The sequence below is a fragment of the Staurois parvus genome, unplaced genomic scaffold (genome assembly GCF_062004578.1).
Source record: "Staurois parvus isolate SC_StPar_1 unplaced genomic scaffold, SC_StPar_1.0 ptg002138l, whole genome shotgun sequence".
In the NCBI taxonomy this organism is placed as follows: Eukaryota; Metazoa; Chordata; class Amphibia; order Anura; family Ranidae; genus Staurois; species Staurois parvus.
The window spans coordinates 128714-148540 of NW_028319934.1; the positions used below are offsets into that span (position 1 = coordinate 128714).

General features: G+C 48.8%; 1 protein-coding gene across 1 annotated transcript in view; it reads left to right on the forward strand.

Annotated features, from left to right (window-relative positions):
* Positions 1–19507, forward strand: part of FGF16 (fibroblast growth factor 16) — a 63194-nt gene extending 43687 nt beyond the window's left edge. The window contains exon 3 of the mRNA XM_089665118.1: positions 13985–19507. Coding sequence (XP_089521244.1) covers positions 13985–14230 — 246 coding nt within the window. The 3' untranslated portion in view covers positions 14231–19507. The remainder of the gene's footprint in view (positions 1–13984) is intronic.
* Positions 19508–19827: the final 320 nt, after the last annotated feature.

Here is a 19827-nt window from a genome sequence, read left to right on the forward strand (position 1 = left end):
AAGAATGACCTCCATTTCCTGCCACAGAGACACAGAAAGTCAAAGGAAATCTCTCCAAAGTCAGTGTCCCCATTGGAAGATTTCCCCTCCGTTCCTGTTGTGGTGTCAACTCTAAAATGTTGGGTTCTTCCATCACTGAGAGTTCTGATGACACCAGGACACATAGAGGGCAAATCTCCCCAGTGGGGGCACAGCAATAAAAACAACTTCCTGCCTCTACGATGAGAAGACAATGGGGGAGATTTACTAAAACTGGAGAGTTCAGAATCTGGAGCCGCTGTGCATGGCAGCCAATCAGCTTCTACCTTCAGCTTGTTCCATGAAGCTTTGGCAACTGGGGTGGACTGACCATTTGGAACAGTCCCGGGTAAGGAGCTAGTCAGGTTTCCCACCAGAGTGCTCCTTTCCCCATAACTGGCTCAGGGGGTGTAGGATCACTCACTCCTTCTGCCTTCAGGCCTTCTGCTGGGCTGGCTCCTTTCCTGGCTCCACAGGTGGTCCTCGCTCTGGGGGCCAGTGAGACTGAGCCATCCTCCTGTCCAAGTCCCAGCCTGTAGGTAGGCCCTTTCCCACTGGGCCCCCATCCAGACTCCTGAATCTCAGCCCTCCTCACATCTTCCACTCAGACTCTCCCTGCTAAGGGCTGCTCTGGTCCCATGCCAAGTCTCCTGCTTGGGGATTGGCCAGAGTCCCTTGAGTATGCAGAACAGCCTCTCCTCACCCCCGTCCACTGCTTCTAGAATCTTCTCCAAAGTTCTAGATCAGGGGGAGGTATCAAAGAACTAATCTGCAGAGCCTCTCAGCCCTGAACCAAATCTGACCCTGCTGACTAGTGATGGCCTCAATGTCTGAGCTGACTTGAACACCGGCCGTTTGTGTGTTCGGCGAATGGTAAGGGCAGGGGCGGACTGACCATTTGGAAACTCGGGCACTGCCCGAGGGCCATGGGTCAGTAGGGGGCCCCGTGAGATACCCCTGGTACCTTTTTCATAGGCTTTTTTGAATTTGGGCAAGTGCACAGGGGCCCCATGATCCCCTATTGCCCGGGGGCCCCAAGAGCTATCAGTCCGCCCCTGTTTGGCAATAAATCCTGGAAGCTGATTGGCTCACACAACTGCACCAGATTCTGCACTCTCCAGTTTTAGTAAATCCCCCCCCCCCCCCCAGTTTAACAATCAGAGATCTGTACGTCTCATTCCCGGGATTGGCAGTCGGCACACACACACAGACATGGTTGTCCCGGCCGTGCTCCCTTAAAGTGGAACTCCAGACTGCAGCCATTGGACATGAAGGTAACGCCGTGTCCCGGGTCTCGGGATCTCCGCAGCCACACCCAGATTTGACTTTCTGTGTTGACTTGAGATCATCACATTCTTTCATTTCAATAAATCCTGATCACTTTCCCTGATAAACCGCAGTAATTAGGTTACATATGGAGGCCCCACCCCCCGCCTGGGGGCCTGAAAATGTGTGTTTGACGGCATCTGGAAATTGGGTGATAGGAGCCGCGCTCTGCAGCTGGTAAATCGAAACTCGGGATGAAGTTAACCCCTTAATGTCCCAGAAATAGAAGAGCAATCAGAGAGACGTCCTCCGAGTCACACCTAGAGCACTCCGTAATCAGCACTCAGTAATAATTAGAGGGGAGCGCAGGGGACCTCCAAACTCATCTCAGACAAACTCACACTCTCTTTTTTTTTTTTGCTCCAATGATCTGCGTGCTGGGTCATTCTTCATTTACAGAGCTGCAGGGAAGGAATGACCCAACCTGCAGCTGATTGGAGGAAAAAAAGTACATGAGTTTGGTTGGAGATGAGGTTGGAGGACTTCTGAGCCCGGTCAGACACGCCCCCTCCCTGCAATACAGGACAGTCTTGATGTGGGGTGTGGCTGTTACTCAACTCTGCTGGCACAGAGCACTGCAGTGTGGTTAGTGTGATAAGAAGGCCAATGGGGGGGAGGGAGTGGGGGGGGGGGGCGGTTGGCCTAGGTGGGTACAAAGTCATCTTTCATTGACTTTACAATGTGCAGTATAATAATTCCTGTGTTACCGCAGGAATAGGGACTCCCCAAAAAATCATCACAGTCTATCCCAACCCCCGCTCTGTCCTTACAGACAATGACTGCCTGAAGATGGGGCCTACTCCTCTGCAGTCTGTCCATGAATGGTGTCATTCTGAATCCCTATGAGATTCTACTGGTTGGGATTCCAGGATATTCTACTGGTTGGGATTCCAGGAGATTCTACATATAGGTTGGGATTCCATGAGATTCTACTGGCTGGGATTCCATGAGATTCTATGTATAGGTTGGATTCCATGAGATTCTATAGGTCGGGATTACATGGGATTCTACGTATAGGTGGGGTTTCCCTGAGATTCTATAGCTTGGGTTTCCATGAGATTCCATCGTTGCGGATTCCATGAGATTCTGTAGGTCGGGATTCCACGTGATTCTATGTATAGGTTGGGATTCCAAGAGATTCTATAGGTCGGGATTACATGGGATTCCATGTATAGGTTGAGATTCTATAGGTCGGGATTCCATGGGATTCTACTTATAGGTTTGGATTCCATGTGATTCTACGTATAGGTTGGGATTCAATGAGATTCTATAGGTTGGGATTCCATGGGATTCTACGTATAGGTTGGGATTCCATGAGATTTTGTAGGTTGGGATTCCATAAGATTCCATCGTTGTGGATTACATGAGACTCTATAGTTTGGGATTTCATGGGATTCTATGTATAGGTTGGGATTCCTTGAGATTTTGTAGGTTGGGATTCCATAAGATTCCATCGTTGAGGATTACATGAGACTCTATAGTTTGGGATTATCATGGGATTCTATGTATAGGTTGGGATTCCATTAGATTCTGTAGGTTGGGATTCCATGAGATTCCATCGTTGAGGATTACATGAGATTCTATGTATAGGTTGGGATTCCATGAGATTCCATCGTTGAGGATTACATGAGATTCTATAGGTTGGGACTCCATGGTATTCTATGTATAGGTTGGGACTCCATGAGATTCTATAGGTCGGGATTCCATGGGATTCTACGTATCGGTTGGGATTCCATCATTGAGGACTCCATGAGATTCTGTAGGTTGGGATTCCATGAGATTTCATCGCTGAGGATTACGTGAGATTCTATAGGTCGGGATTTCATGGGATTCTATGTATAGGTTGGGATTCCTTGAGATTTTGTAGGTTGGGATTCCATGAGATTCCATCGTTGAGGATTACATGAGACTCTATAATTTGGGATTACATGGGATTCTATGTATAGGTTGGGATTCCATGAGATTCTGTAGGTTGGGATGCCATGAGATTCCATCGTTGAGGATTACATGAGATTCTATGTATAGGTTGGGATTCCATGGGATTCCATCGTTGAGGATTACATGAGATTCTGTAGGTCGGGATTCCATGGGATTCTACATATCGGTTGGGATTCCATCGTTGAGGATTACATGAGATTCTATAGGTCGGGATTCCATGGGATTCTACGTATAGGTTGGGACTCCATGAGATTCTATAGGTTGGGATTCCATCGTTGAGGATTACATGAGATTCTATAGGTTGGGATTCCATGGGATTCTACGTATAGGTTGGGACTCCATGAGATTCTATAGGTTGGGATTCCATGGGATTCTACGTATAGGTTGGGACTCCATGAGATTCTATAGGTTGGGATTCCATGGCATTCTACGTATAGGTTGGGACTCCATGAGATTCTATAGGTTGGGATTCTACGTATCGGTTGGGATTCCATCGTTGAGGATTCCATGAGATTCTATAGGTTGGGACTCCATGAGATTCTATCGGTTGGGATTCCATCATTGAGGACTCCATGAGATTCTATTGGTTGGGATTCCATGGTTGAGGATACCATGGACGCTGTATTGAATCTTCCCCTCGTTAATGTGGTTCCACCCGGCAATGAAGGGGTGACCCCGCGGAGTCGTACACGTTTGTGCCCCGGAGCAGCGTAAGGTGTTGAGCAGAATTCCTCCTCCTCATTCGTTGTTCCTTCCCCGACACCTCCTGCCAACCCCGTCATTAGATTTCCCTTCCATAGAGGAAAACAATGTGCCGTCTCAGCCGCTCTGCGATATTCCGTCTGGACTCCACTTTGCAGGATTTCTCTTTTTTCGGCGTCTCGCTCGGCCGTACATATGGTAGTCATTTCATGATTAAAAATGTGTTTCTAGAATGGCCTGCCCTCTTCCCTCGGCGGGTTTGAGCGGGCCCTGCGATGTGTCACTTGAAGCCAGCTTCTTTTATGTCAAAGCTGTAAAATTCATGCTGAAAACACAGATTGTCTGTGCCAAGGCATACGGGAACAATCTTCGAGAAATCTGTGTACAGGTGGAGATTTTCCTATTAAAATGATCAAAGACACAATTAGCAACGCTCAAAGAAAAACATTCTGGATCCAAAGGAAAAAGTCAAGGTTTTCTACTCAGCTGGGAGGACGCCGCCGAGATCCCAGATGGTTAACCTTCGCTGTGCCAGCACATTCACTGACAGGCGGCATCCCCTCCAGGGGGGTTCAACCCCAATTAATCCTTTTGTCTCCCATGGAACTCCTTTCCCTATAGTGTGCGGGAAGATGTGGGGCATGTCTGGCTACCATTGGATTTACTTCAGATTTGGGGCTCAACCATAGGTAATACAAAGGTTTAAAGGAACCCCAAATGCTAAACAATGGAAAATCCTTTGTAAAAGGGTAATAAATACCTGCATTACAGGGTCAAAAGTATGTGAACCCCTGGCCTTCACACCCTGTAGGGCCAAAAGCATGTACCACCCCCCCCTTCCCCTCCTCCACATGATGGAGCTCAGGTGTCCCCAGTGATGGTTCCTGGTAATCCTCCATCATACAAAGACATTGGAGACAATTGTGCTCTTCCAGCCTTGTGGTAACAGTTTGGTGAAGACCCTTTTCTGTCCCCCATGACTGTCCCCCCGTGTACAAAGCCAGCTCCATAAAGACATGGATGACCAGTTTGGTGAAGACCCTTTTCTGTCCCCCCATGACTGTCCCCCGTGTACAAAGCCAGCTCCATAAAGACATGGATGACCAGTTTGGTGAAGACCCTTTTCTGTCCCCCATGACTGTTCCCCGTGTACAAAGCCAGCTCCATAAAGACATGGATGACCAGTTTGGTGAAGACCCTTTTCTGTCCCCCCATGACTGTCCCCCGTGTAGAAAGCCGGCTCCATAAAGACATGGATGACCAGTTTGGTGAAGACCCTTTTCTGTCCCCCATGACTGTTCCCCGTGTACAAAGCCAGATCCATAAAGACATGGATGACCAGTTTGGTGAAGACCCTTTTCTGTCCCCCCATGACTGTTCCCCGTGTACAAAGCCAGCTCCATAAAGACATGGATGACCAGTTTGGTGAAGACCCTTTTCTGTCCCCCATGACTGTCCCCTGTGTACAAAGACAGCTCCATAAAGACATGGATGACCAGTTTGGTGAAGACCCTTTTCTGTCCCACCATGACTGTCCCCTGTATACAAAACCAGTTCCATAAAGACATGGAGGGCCAGTTTGGTGAAGACCCTTTTTTTCTTCCCCCATGACCATCCCCCATGTAGAAAACCAGCTCCATAAAGACATGGATGACCAGTTTGGTGAAGACCCTTTTCTGTCCCCCATGACTGTCCCCCGTGTACAAAGCCAGCTCCATAAAGACATGGAGGACCAGTTTGGTGAAGACCCTTTTCTGTCCCCCCATGACTGTCCCCCGTGTACAAAACCAGCTCCATAAAGACATGGAGGACCAGTTTGGTGAAGACCCTTTTCTGTCCCCCCATGACTGTCCCCCCATGTACAAAACCAGCTCCATAAAGACATGGAGGACCAGTTTGGTGAAGACCCTTTTCTGTCCCCCCATGACTGTCCCCCGTGTACAAAACCAGCTCCATAAAGACATGGAGGACCAGTTTGGTGAAGACCCTTTTCTGTCCCCCCATGACTGTCCCCCCATGTACAAAACCAGCTCCATAAAGACATGGAGGACCAGTTTGGTGAAGACCCTTCTCTGTCCCCCCATGACCGTCCCCCGTGTACAAAACCAGCTCCATAAAGACATGGAGGACCAGTTTGGTGTGGAGGAACTCCAGTGTCCTGTACAGAGCCCCGACCTCAACCCTATTGAACACCTTTTGGGATGAACTGGAAAATCTGTTGGAAACCCTTCCAGAAGAGTGGAGGTTAAGGTTTCAGAATTTGATGTCCAACGAGCTCTTGCAGGTGTTTTGGGCGAGGAATTTGCGTGTCCTGTACAGAGCCCTGACCTCAACCCTACTGAACACATTTAGGATGAATTGGAATGCCGATGGTCAGCTAGGTCTTCTCATCCAACATCAGTACCTGACCTCACAAATGGGCACAAATTCCTACAGACACCCTCCAAAATGAATGGAGGGTTTTACAACCGCAAAGGGGGGAAGGGGGCAACTCCTTTTTAATGGCCATGCAAGGAGGGGGCAACTCCATATTACTGGCCATGGGGGAGGGGCAACTCCATTATATTGGCCATGGGGGGAGGGGGCAACTCCATATTACTGGCCATGGGGGAGGGGGCAACTCCATTATATTGGCCATGGGGGGAGGGGAGCAACTTCATATTAATGGCCATGGGGGAGGGGGCAACTCCATTATATTGGCCATGGGGGGAGGGGGCAACTCCATATTACTGGCCATGGGGGAGGGGGCAACTCCATTATATTGGCCATGGGGGGAGGGGAGCAACGTCATATTAATGGCCATGGTTTTGGAATGGAATGTCCAATAAGTTTCTATAGGTGTGACAGTCAGGGTCCACAATCTTTTGACCATACAGTGTACCTATCCCACTCCCAGTTACTCCAGGTTTTACCCCTTTGCAGAGCTACAGGACTTAAGAATCCTCATTATCGGCTACTTCTGGATGTGTTGGATGCCTGCGTCTGCTCTGGGTGTTGTGGTTGGGTTGATTGGTCGATACACCGATATTCTGCCACGTTGTGTTGAGGTTCCACCAAATGGTTGATGGCCACCAGTTCACCCCACCCACACTGAACTGTAGGGCCTTGTCTATCCATATGTCCTACCAAAAGCTGAAGTTGATTGGTGGCCATAGGGAATGGAAGTCCAATGAGAAGATGTTGATATTTGATGCTCTGACATTTTTACAGCATGTCCCCATTGACTAGCTTCTCATTGCACCACATCGGGGTTCATTCATTCTGGGGAGCAGAAAACTGAAGTGGTTGACCATAAATGACCAAACATTTTTTTTTTTCATTTTTGGATAGTTGAAAGTTTGAATGTTTGGAAGTAGAGTGATCCCTTTCAGAATTGTTTATCACATGTGCCCCAATGGAGAGATTTCCCTTCACTTCCTGTCCCAAAGCCAAACAGGAAGTGAGAGGAATCCCTGTAAATTAAGGTAATTTATTAGGGACCCCCCAGTTGTCAGAACTAGTGTCCCCGTTGGAAGATTTCCCCTCTCTTACTTTTATGGGAATAACCTAAAATTTGGGATTTTCTTTCACTTTCAATGATAATGGTAAACAGACAGACAGCAGTAAAAACCTGGCGGGGGTCTAATCCCTCTCCGCTCCATCTAAAACTAAAAAAAATGTTTTGCCTTTTAGTTCTACTTTAAATTTGTCCTTAATATAAATGGAGACACCTGATTGGTTGTTTTAGGCAACTACTAGAATTCTGTGCTTTTTTTCCCCTCCAGTTGTCATGTATCAGATGTCAGTCCATGGCCCCTGAGGAGCCGAGGACACGGAAAGAGTTGGATTTAGCTGATCAGCTGATTTATTGACTGATCTTTAATGATGAATTAATCATGGATGTATTTAAGTGTCATGTGAGAGTCATGGAGGCCGCCATTGCTGAACCTGTGTGTGTAGCGGGTCTGGTCCCCATTCTGAGCTCCCGTAATAGGGAAATCTTTGTGCCGTGCCAATGGTCCGTGAGATCCTCGCCACACCAGCAATAAACAAGTGTGAGCACACCTCCGATACCCTAACCCCAGATTACCAGGGAACCGGTCCAACTTCCAGGGTCACTTCCAACCATGTATCCGGGAACCGGTCCAACTTGCAGGGTCACTCCCAACCATGTATCCGGGAACCGGTCCAACTTGCAGGGTCACTCCCAACCATGTATCCAGGAACCGGTCCAAATTCCAGGGTCACTCCCAACCATATATCCGGGAACCAGTCCAAATTCCAGGGTCACTTCTAACCACATACCAGGGAACCGGTCCAAATTCCAGGGTCACATCCAACCACCTACTAGAGAACCGGTCCAACTTGCAGGGTCATTTCCAACCACGTATCCGGGAACCGGTCCAACTTGCAGGGTCATTTCCAACCACGTATCCGGGAACCGGTCCAACTTGCAGGGTCACTCCCAATTATGTATCCGGGAACCAGTCCAAATTCCAGGGTCATTTCCAACCACGTATCCGGGAACCGGTCCAACTTGCAGGGTCACTCCCAATTATGTATCAGGGAACCGGTCCACATTCCAGGGTCACTTCCAACCATGTACCAGGGAACTGGTACAAATTCTAGGGTCACTTCCAACCACGTATCCGGGAACCGGTCCAACTTCCAGGGTCACTCCCAACCATGTATCCGGGAACTGGTCCAACTTGCAGGGTCACTCCCAACCATGTATTCGGGAACCGGTCCAACTTGCAGGGTCACTCCCAACCACATATCTGGAAACCGGTCCAACTTGCAGGGTCACTCCCAGCCATGTATCCGGGAACCGGTCCAAATTCCAGGGTCACTTCCAACCATGTATCCGGGAACCGGTCCAACTTGCAGGGTCACTTCCAACCATGTATCCGGGAACCGGTCCAACTTGCAGGGTCACTCCCAACCATGTATCCGGGAACCGGTCCAACTTGCAGGGTCACTCCCAACCATATATCCAGGAACCGGTCCAAATTCCAGGGTCACTCCCAACCATATATCCGGGAACCAGTCCAAATTCCAGGGTCACTTCTAACCACATACCAGGGAACCGGTCCAAATTCCAGGGTCACATCCAACCACCTACTAGAGAACCGGTCCAACTTGCAGGGTCATTTCCAACCACGTATCCGGGAACCGGTCCAACTTGCAGGGTCATTTCCAACCACGTATCCGGGAACCGGTCCAACTTGCAGGGTCACTCCCAATTATGTATCCGGGAACCGGTCCACATTCCAGGGTCACTTCCAACCATGTACCAGGGAACTGGTACAAATTCTAGGGTCACTTCCAACCACGTATCCGGGAACCGGTCCAACTTCCAGGGTCACTCCCAACCATGTATCCGGGAACTGGTCCAACTTGCAGGGTCACTCCCAACCATGTATCCGGGAACCGGTCCAACTTGCAGGGTCACTCCCAACCACATATCTGGAAACCGGTCCAACTTGCAGGGTCACTCCCAGCCATGTATCCGGGAACCGGTCCAAATTCCAGGGTCACTTCCAACCACATATCTGGAAACCGGTCCAACTTGCAGGGTCACTCCCAACCATGTATCTGGGAACCGGTCCAAATTCCAGGGTAACTTCCCATAGTGACCAGAGGTCATTGATGTCTGGAGGAAATTCTGGAGTCACCCTATTTTTCCCTGTAGCTCTGAGTGACCTGACAGTTGGGCAGATGGGGCACAACATTCCTAGTTCTCTGCTGCACTGGTCATAATGAAGGTTGAAAATCACACAGATTAGGAGAACTGTCTTATCATGTGTGAGGTGTCCGCTCCTCCCGTAACTGAATGTCTGTCCGCTCCTCCCGTATCTGAATGTCTGTCCGCTCCTCCCGTATCTGAATGTCTGTCCGCTCCTCCCGTATCTGAATGTCTGTCCGCTCCTCCCGTATCTGAATGTCTGTCCGCTCCTCCCGTATCTGAATGTCTGTCCGCTCCTCCCGTATCTCAATGTCTGTCCGCTCCTCCCGTATCTCAATGTCTGTCCGCTCCTCCCGTATCTGAATGTCTGTCCGCTCCTCCCGTATCTGAATGTCTGTCCGCTCCTCCCGTATCTGAATGTCTGTCCGCTCCTCCCGTATCTGAATATCTGTCCGCTCCTCCCGTATCTGAATGTCTGTCCGCTCCTCCCGTATCTGGATGTCTGTCCGCTCCTCCCGTATCTGAATGTCTGTCCGCTCCTCCCGTATCTGAATGTCTGTCCGCTCCTCCCGTATCTGAATGTCTGTCCGCTCCTCCCGTATCTGAATGTCTGTCCGCTCCTCCCGTATCTGAATGTCTGTCCGCTCCTCCCGTATCTGGATGTCTGTCCGCTCCTCCCGTATCTGGATGTCTGTCCGCTCCTCCCGTATCTGAATCTCTGTCCGCTCCTCCCGTATCTGGATGTCTGTCCGCTCCTCCCGTATCTGGATGTCTGTCCGCTCCTCCCGTATCTGAATGTCTGTCCGCTCCTCCCGTATCTGAATGTCTGTCCGCTCCTCCCGTATCTGAATGTCTGTCCGCTCCTCCCGTATCTGAATGTCTGTCCGCTCCTCCCGTATCTGAATGTCTGTCCGCTCCTCCCGTATCTGAATGTCTGTCCGCTCCTCCCATATCTGAATGTCTGTCCGCTCCTCCTGTGAATCTCCAGTACCGTATTGATGGGACACCGAGTTCGATGTCAGTGTCCTGTACTCCGCTCCTCCCGTATCTGAATGTCTGTCTGCTCCTCCCGTATCTGAATGTCTGTCCGCTCCTCCCGTATCTGAATGTCTGTCCGCTCCTCCCGTATCTGAATGTCTGTCCGCTCCTCCCGTATCTGAATGTCTGTCCGCTCCTCCTGTGAATCTCCAGTACCGTATTGATGGGACTCCGAGTTCGATGTCAGTGTCCTTTACTCCGCTCCTCCCGTATCTCAATGTCTGTCCGCTCCTCCCATATCTGAATGTCTGTCCGCTCCTCCCATATCTGAATGTCTGTCCGCTCCTCCCGTATCTCAATGTCTCTCCGCTCCTCCCGTATCTGAATGTCTGTCCGCTCCTCCTGTGAATCTCCAGTACCGTATTGATGGGACTCCGAGTTCGATGTCAGTGTCCTGTACTCCGCTCCTCCCGTATCTCAATGTCTCTCCGCTCCTCCCATATCTGAATGTCTGTCCGCTCCTCCCGTATCTCAATGTCTGTCCGCTCCTCCCATATCTGAATGTCTGTCCGCTCCTCCCGTATCTGAATGTCTGTCCGCTCCTCCCGTATCTGAATGTCTGTCCGCTCCTCCCGTATCTGAATGTCTGTCCGCTCCTCCCGTATCTCAATGTCTGTCCGCTCCTCCCGTATCTGAATGTCTGTCCGCTCCTCCCGTATCTGAATGTCTGTCCGCTCCTCCCGTATCTCAATGTCTGTCCGCTCCTCCCATATCTGAATGTCTGTCCGCTCCTCCCATATCTGAATGTCTGTCCGCTCCTCCCGTATCTCAATGTCTCTCCGCTCCTCCCGTATCTGAATGTCTGTCCGCTCCTCCTGTGAATCTCCAGTACCGTATTGATGGGACTCCGAGTTCGATGTCAGTGTCCTGTACTCCGCTCCTCCCGTATCTCAATGTCTCTCCGCTCCTCCCATATCTGAATGTCTGTCCGCTCCTCCCGTATCTGAATGTCTGTCCGCTCCTCCCGTATCTCAATGTCTGTCCGCTCCTCCCATATCTGAATGTCTGTCCGCTCCTCCTGTGAATCTCCAGTACCGTATTGATGGGACACCGAGTTCGATGTCAGTGTCCTGTACTCCGCTCCTCCCGTATCTGAATGTCTGTCTGCTCCTCCCGTATCTGAATGTCTGTCCGCTCCTCCCGTATCTGAATGTCTGTCCGCTCCTCCCGTATCTGAATGTCTGTCCGCTCCTCCCGTATCTGAATGTCTGTCCGCTCCTCCTGTGAATCTCCAGTACCGTATTGATGGGACTCCGAGTTCGATGTCAGTGTCCTTTACTCCGCTCCTCCCGTATCTCAATGTCTCTCCGCTCCTCCCATATCTGAATGTCTGTCCGCTCCTCCCGTATCTCAATGTCTGTCCGCTCCTCCCATATCTGAATGTCTGTCCGCTCCTCCCATATCTGAATGTCTGTCCGCTCCTCCCGTATCTCAATGTCTCTCCGCTCCTCCCATATCTCAATGTCTCTCCGCTCCTCCCGTATCTGAATGTCTGTCCGCTCCTCCTGTGAATCTCCAGTACCGTATTGATGGGACACCGAGTTCGATGTCAGTGTCCTGTACTCCGCTCCTCCCGTATCTCAATGTCTGTCCGCTCCTCCCGTATCTCAATGTCTCTCCGCTCCTCCCGTATCTGAATGTCTGTCCGCTCCTCCCGTATCTCAATGTCTGTCCGCTCCTCCCGTATCTCAATGTCTGTCCGCTCCTCCTGTGAATCTCCAGTACCGTATTGATGGGACTCCGAGTTCGATGTCAGTGTCCTGTACTCCGCTCCTCCCATATCTGGATGTCTGTCCGCTCCTCCCGTATCTGAATGTCTGTCCGCTCCTCCCGTATCTGAATGTCTGTCCGCTCCTCCCGTATCTGAATGTCTGTCCGCTCCTCCCGTATCTGAATGTCTGTCCGCTCCTCCCGTATCTGAATGTCTGTCCGCTCCTCCCGTATCTGAATGTCTGTCCGCTCCTCCCGTATCTGAATGTCTGTCCGCTCCTCCTGTGAATCTCCAGTACCGTATTGATGGGACTCCGAGTTCGATGTCAGTGTCCTGTACTCCGCTCCTCTAGAGGGTGGCAGCCATGTGTTCCTTCAGCTACAGATATTCACTGGGAGACTCAGCGGGCTGGACGTGCCACCAACAATCCAAGGAGAACCCATTCTTATATCCAGACATGTCCTGGAGTGAAGGGTAAAGTTCAGCGCAATTCTTTATGTACAAAATATAAAAACAAACAAATGGATCAACAGATAAGAAGAAAGTCCTCCAAAGCCTTAGAAAGTATCCCGAGGACAGTCAGGACACACCAGCCTGGAGGTGGACGGTAACTGCTTTCTGGCACTTCATGGTCTCTGAGATCCCTCAAGGTGGTTCTACCTGACTGTCCTCGGGATACTTTCTAAGGCTTTGGAGGACTTCCTTGTTACCTGTTGATCCATTTATATATTTATGTAATGTTTAGCACTGAACTTCTCCTAAATATCGTGATATTTGTTGCCTGCAGATCGTGTCGGCTGTGTTTGTAATCTTTGTGCCCAAGCGCAGGCGGATACATCAATTACATGTCCTGGTGTTACCGAAATGTCACCACACACAGCCAGGCACATACAGTCAGAACATACATGCACACATGACTTTTTCCTGCCTGTGGATGCTAGTCTCAGCATACCTTGTCAGTCCATCCATGGTGATGTTGTGGAGTATGTGTGGCTGCCATCCGATGGCCCATTTCATCTGGGGGGGTCATGCCTGATGCTGGCTGCACACAATGTCGCTTAATTTCTTCATTGGGTCCACCATACACCAGACTGAAGGTGAGGGCAGATGTCCAAGTGGAGGTGTCTATGCTTCTAGGAGTCCTCCAGGTACTCAGATTATATCTCTGGACAACATCCAGTGTCCCTCCTGGTGGCTGAAGGAGGCCATCTCCAGATACAAGTGCTGGGCTGGATTTACTAAACCATTGACTTTACAAGGGAATTTCCAGAGTTCAGTGAATGAGGTGAACTTTCACTTTGCACATGACTTTGGATGACAGTAGCAGCTCCTTCTCGTTCACTAAGTTGTGGGAACTTTGTCCTGTAAAGGGAAGACCAGTCTCCATGTGTCCCTCACTGTGGACTTTGCATTGATATTTCTCATTCCATGTAGCAGAGGTTTGTCTTTTTCTGGGTTAGAACATGACAAGGTTGGACTTTTTCCTGATTGCTCACTCTCGTACTCTGGACTTTTTCCTGATTGCTCACTCTCGTACTCAGAACCTAACTTCACCTGTTTTTTTTTTTTTATCTTCTATTTCACAGAAGAAGCTAAACAGAGAGTGCGTCTTCCGGGAACAGTTTGAAGAAAACTGGTACAACACCTACGCATCCACCTTGTACAAACACGTGGACTCAGAAAGACAGTTCTATGTGGCCTTAAATAAAGATGGTTCCCCGAGAGATGGATACAGGACTAAAAGACACCAGAAGTTCACACATTTCCTCCCAAGACCCGTGGACCCCTCCAAAATACCGGTCATGTACAGAGATCTCTTCCATTATAGGTGATGACTCCTGGACTGTAGTCCACAATGTACATAACTAGGACTCAGTGACTAGAGAGCTGGTGACAATACTACTTGCCTGAAATCACATTCCTTCTGAAATGCCCAAGGTTTGTGATGTAGATGAGTGGGAGAGGGCCTTCAGAATATAGACCACTTTTTATATTAAGAAGACACTTACTTTTGTAAATAATAATAAGACAATAGGTACTTTGTACCATTCTCGACCATCAAATGTATACCACTGGTTGCCTGTCTCTGGAACCCAATATTAATAACCATTCCTGACATTGGTTGAGTTAAAGCCTCCAGTACAGCAGAAGTACGGAGTTTGCTGCTCCTTCTGTTTCTGGTGACTTTAAGCTGAGAGTAATGGTACTGTGCTTGAATGTACGAGAGCATTATCAAAGGGGACAACAAATTCCGCCTTTTAGTTTAAAGCAGAACATGAAAAAGGGAGATTCTGTTTGGAGTCTTACAAAAAAGTGAGAGAATATATATACACTGTATGGCTATAGGTTTGTGGACACCCGGACCATCAGACATGTATGAGTTTGTTGGATATCCCATTCCAAAATCATGGCCATCAAAATGGATCACAACCCCCCCCCCCCCCCCCGTCATGGCCATTATAATGGAGCCCCCATTACATGGACATCAATTTGAAGTTCCCCCTTCCATGGCCGTTAATATTGAGTTCCCCTCTCCCCATGGCCATTAGTATAGAGTTGACCCTACCCAGAGTTGACTTCCCCATCACACCTATATGAACTTGTTGACATCAAATTCCAAAACCTTAACCTCCCCTCTTCAGGGAAGGCTTTCCACAAGATTACCATGATTTTGGAGGGTCTCTGTGGGAATTAAGGCCCATTATGTGAGGTCAGGTGCTGATGTTGGATGAGAAGACCTGACTATCAGGGTTTCAATTCATCCCAAAGGTGTTCAGTAAGGAGAGGTCAAGGCTCTGTAAAGGACACTGGAGTTCCTCTATACCAGACTGGTCATCCATGTCTTTATGGAGCCGGCTTTGTACACAGGGGACAGTCATGGGGGACAGAAAAGGGTCTTCACCAAACTGGTCATCCATGTCTTTAGGCAGCTGGCTTTGTACACAGGAGACAGTCATGGGGGGCAGAAAAGGGTCTTCACCAAACTGGTCCTCCATGTCTTTATGGAGCTGGCTTTGTCCACGGGGAACAGTCATGGGGGGACAGAAAAGGGTCTTCACCAAACTGGTCATCCATGTCTTTATGGAGCTGGCTTTCTCCACGTGGAACAGTCATGGGAGGACATAAAAGGGTCTTCACAAAACTGGTCCTCCATGTCTTTATGGAGCTGGCTTTGTCCACGTGGAACAGTCATGGGGGGACAGAAAAGGGTCTTCACCAAACTGGTCATCCATGTCTTTATGGAGCTGGCTTTGTACACGGGGGACAGTCATGGGGGGACAGAAAAGGGTCTTCACCAATCTGGTCCTCCATGTCTTTATGGAGCTGGCTTTGTACATGGGGGACAGTCATGGGGGGGACAGAAAAGGGTCTTCACCAAACTGGTCATCCATGTCTTTATGGAGCTGGCTTTGTACACGGGGGACAGTCATGGGGGGACAGAAAAGGGTCTTCACCAATCTGGTCCTCCATGTCTTTATGGAGCTGGCTTTGTACATGGGGGACAGTCATGGGGGGGACAGAAAAGGGTCTTCACCAAACTGGTCATCCATGTCTTTATGGAGCTGGCTTTGTACACGGGGGACAGTCATGGGGGGACAGAAAAGGGTCTTCACCAAACTGTTACCACAAGGCTGGAAGAGCACAATTGTCTACATTCTGTGGCACTAACAGCGATTTTTGCACCTCCTAACTGTGGGTATAACTATACACTTGCCCTAAAAATGGAGTGGGATGTTCACACTTTTGGCCATATAGTGTATATGTTTCTTTGAAAAAAGCATCTAATTATCTGCTTGGCCTTTTTATAAATTTGTTTAGTCTAAAACCAAGTTGTGCTAGAAATCCACATTTAAAATTCTCAACGAATGTGAGCTATCACTGAATCTGTTCACGAGCATTAACACAACGACTAGAAGCTGTGGGAGCAATTAGTTGCGGTCTGATCAACAAAACTCATGACAACATTCTTACCACTTCAGGTTTTGTAATGGCTGTCCTCAGCTTCAGGAAAGATCTTCAACAAACACACATTAAATGAAACTGCTGATATCCAGGGCAATGTAGATATCAGGATCTGCTCAATGGTGGCTAGCCTAGTGATGGCCTGCAGACGGGAATCTGGGAACAAATCATACAAGGAAACAGATGATTTGGGTATGACCATTGGAGAGTTCACTCTAAACAAGAAATGAGTCAAAATGCCAAAAATTATTTAATTGCAACATTCCCAGATTTGCTTTTCCTGAATTTTTGTGGAAATTGGGCTCACATTTTGGCTGCTAAGGTGAAATATGTTTGAAAAAAGGAAAGTTCCTCAATAGTGAATATTATGATCCCTGCTAAGGAAATGGCCATTTTTTTCTTTGCAAATGAATCGGTGAAGGGAGCTTCTTGAACCCTCAGGATCCATTTGAAACCAATTGAACTTTGAGAAATACACACCTTAGTTTCTTCTTCTTATTGACTCCAGTACTGAATTTTGGGGGAAGGCTCTCAGGGGTTTATTTACTAAAGCTGGAGAGTGCAAAATCTGGCTCATTTCTGCACAGAACCCAATCAGCTTCTAACTTCAGCTTGTTCAAAAAAGCTTTGGCAATAAAACCTGGAAGCTGATTGGTTCCTATGAAGAAGTGAGCCTGATTTTGCACTCTCCAGCTTTAGCAAGTAAACCCCACACTGTCCCTCATCCCTACTGCAGACTAGGTTGTGCTTTCTCTTAGTGATAGAAGGTGTAATGGAACCGACCCAGTCTGCGCTTGGGTACTTCCGTTAGACTACCGCTTCCACCACCGACACCACCGCTGACACCACCGCTGACCATACAAGACTAGACGACACCAGTCTGTCCGAACACCGATCACTGACACCACCGCTGACCATACAGGACTAGACGACACCAGTCTGTCCGAACACCGACCACAGACACCACCGCTGACCATGCAAGACCAGACGACACCAATCTGTCCGAACACCGATCGCTGACACCACCGCTGACCATACAGGACTAGACGACACCAGTCTGTCCGAACACCTACCACAGACACCACCGCCGACCATACAAGACTAGATGACACCAATCTGTCCGAACACCGACCACTGACACCACCGCTGACCATACAAGACTAGACGACACCAGTCTGTCCGAACACCGATCACTGACACCACCGCTGACCATACAGGACTAGACGACACCAGTCTGTCCGAACACCGACCACTGACACCACCGCTGACCATACAAGACCAGACGACACCAATCTGTCCGAACACCGACCACAGACACCAACGCTGACCATACAAGACTAGACGACACCAATCTGTCCGAACACCGACCACTGACACCACCGCCGACCATACAAGACTAGACGACACCAATCTGTCCGAACACCGACCACTGACACCACCGCTGACCATACAAGACTAGACGACACCAATCTGTCCGAACACCGACCACCGACACCACCGCTGACCATACAAAACTAGACGACACCAGTCTGTCCGAACACCGACCACTGACACCACCGCTGACCATACAAGACTAGACGACACCAATCTGTCCGAACACCGACCACTGACACCACCGCTGACCATACAAGACTAGATGACACCAATCTGTCCGAACACCGACCACTGACACCACCGCTGACCATACAAGACTAGATGACACCAATCTGTCCGAACACCGACCACTGACACCACCGCTGACCATACAAGACTAGACGACACCAATCTTGAAGTAAACCAGGAAGTAGATTAGTTTATTTTAACACAGATACAAGATATATACATTCAGGGGAACAACCCCCCCTCCCTGCGTAATGATACAGGGCGGGGCAATCTACATTTAGTAACAAGAGACACACCAGCAGACAGTCCCATCAGGAGAGAGGGCTACTGGAGGACCCCCCACCATGCCAATACACATAAACACATAGTTTGCTCCCAAGCAAGACACACAATAAAACAATTGGATGCATTAAACAATACACAACAATGGGATGGCATTAAACAATACACAACCCCCACCCCAGTATTAGGACAGATCACCCTGTACCCCTAACAGGCACAGGGTGACTTACACATAAGAGGGATATGGGGAGCTGAGACAGGGGTCTCCCCACCTCTCCAAAGTGAGTTGTGTTCCATGGGCCCCCCACCCAAAGTGAGCTGTGTTCCATGGGCCCCCCACCCAAAGTGAGCTGTGTTCCATGGGCCCCCCACCCAAAGTGAGCTGTGTTCCATGGGCCCCCCACCCAAATTGAACTGTGTTCTTTGGGCCCCCCACCCAAAGTGAGCTGTGTTCCATGGGCCCCCCACCCAAAGTCACTCCCGTCACAGAAGGTTACACCGTATCTCCACCATCAGTTTTCCTCAGACTCCATCAATCAGTTCTCAGCGAGGAGTCATGGTGCTCGGGTCGTTGGCTCCAGTTTGCAGCCATAACCACATTGGCCTTTGTACATGAATTCATTTTCGCATAATAGGCTATAAACGTATTTCACTTTCTGTTCTGTGGAATCTTGATCTACATTGCCCTAAATCCCATCAGATAGACTGATATATATGTGAGCAGGTGGGTTTGTTCTAAAATACAACCCGCTCTTCTTTTACACACCTTTCTTAACAAAGGCACTTCCTTCCACGCCGATGTTCAGATGTTCAAGATTTGTCCATGTGTCCTATGGGAACGTATCTGTCTCTACTACTCTGTAACTACCTAGGATGGATGATTAGACACAACCATTGCTGTCCTATCACAGAGGATTTCAAACACTACAAAGCGGAAGAGTTTGCATCCCACCAGTGGAAGACCCATGAACTACGTCGGAGCGCGCTCTTCTGCCGAACTAACCCCTGAACTCACAATGCTCCTGTTTTCGAGGAACGTTGTAAAGATGCAAGCATAGATACTGTGCATAAGGATGAAAACTATTTATGAAATGTATATTATATTTATTTTATATATTTATTTATTTCAAATAATTTTATTTTTAATGAGAGATGCCTATTGACCAGATTTTTCATCAGGGGGAGAAAAAGGTCCTACTGACACATTAAATCATTTGGAGTCTTTAAAAGCTTATCGGCAATAAAATTGTCTTTATATTGTAGTTTGTTATGGTTCTGATGCTTGTGATGATGGACAATTGCTAAAAACAGAAGATACTTTCATTGCAGGGATATCAAAAACAAACAACAGTTCCCAACTCACTTACCAGCCGACCTGCAACAAAACCGAAATGTCCTGTCTAACCGTTCACACTAAAAACGAGGGGTTTAGTTTGCACACATTTGCACATACAGTGCGGAACAGAAGGATTTGAACCCCCTGCGATTCTGCAGGTTCTCCCACGTCTCCATCATGGAGGGTCTGACATTCACATTGCAGGGGATTCCCACTCTGAGGACAGAATTCAGGAGATCACATTGT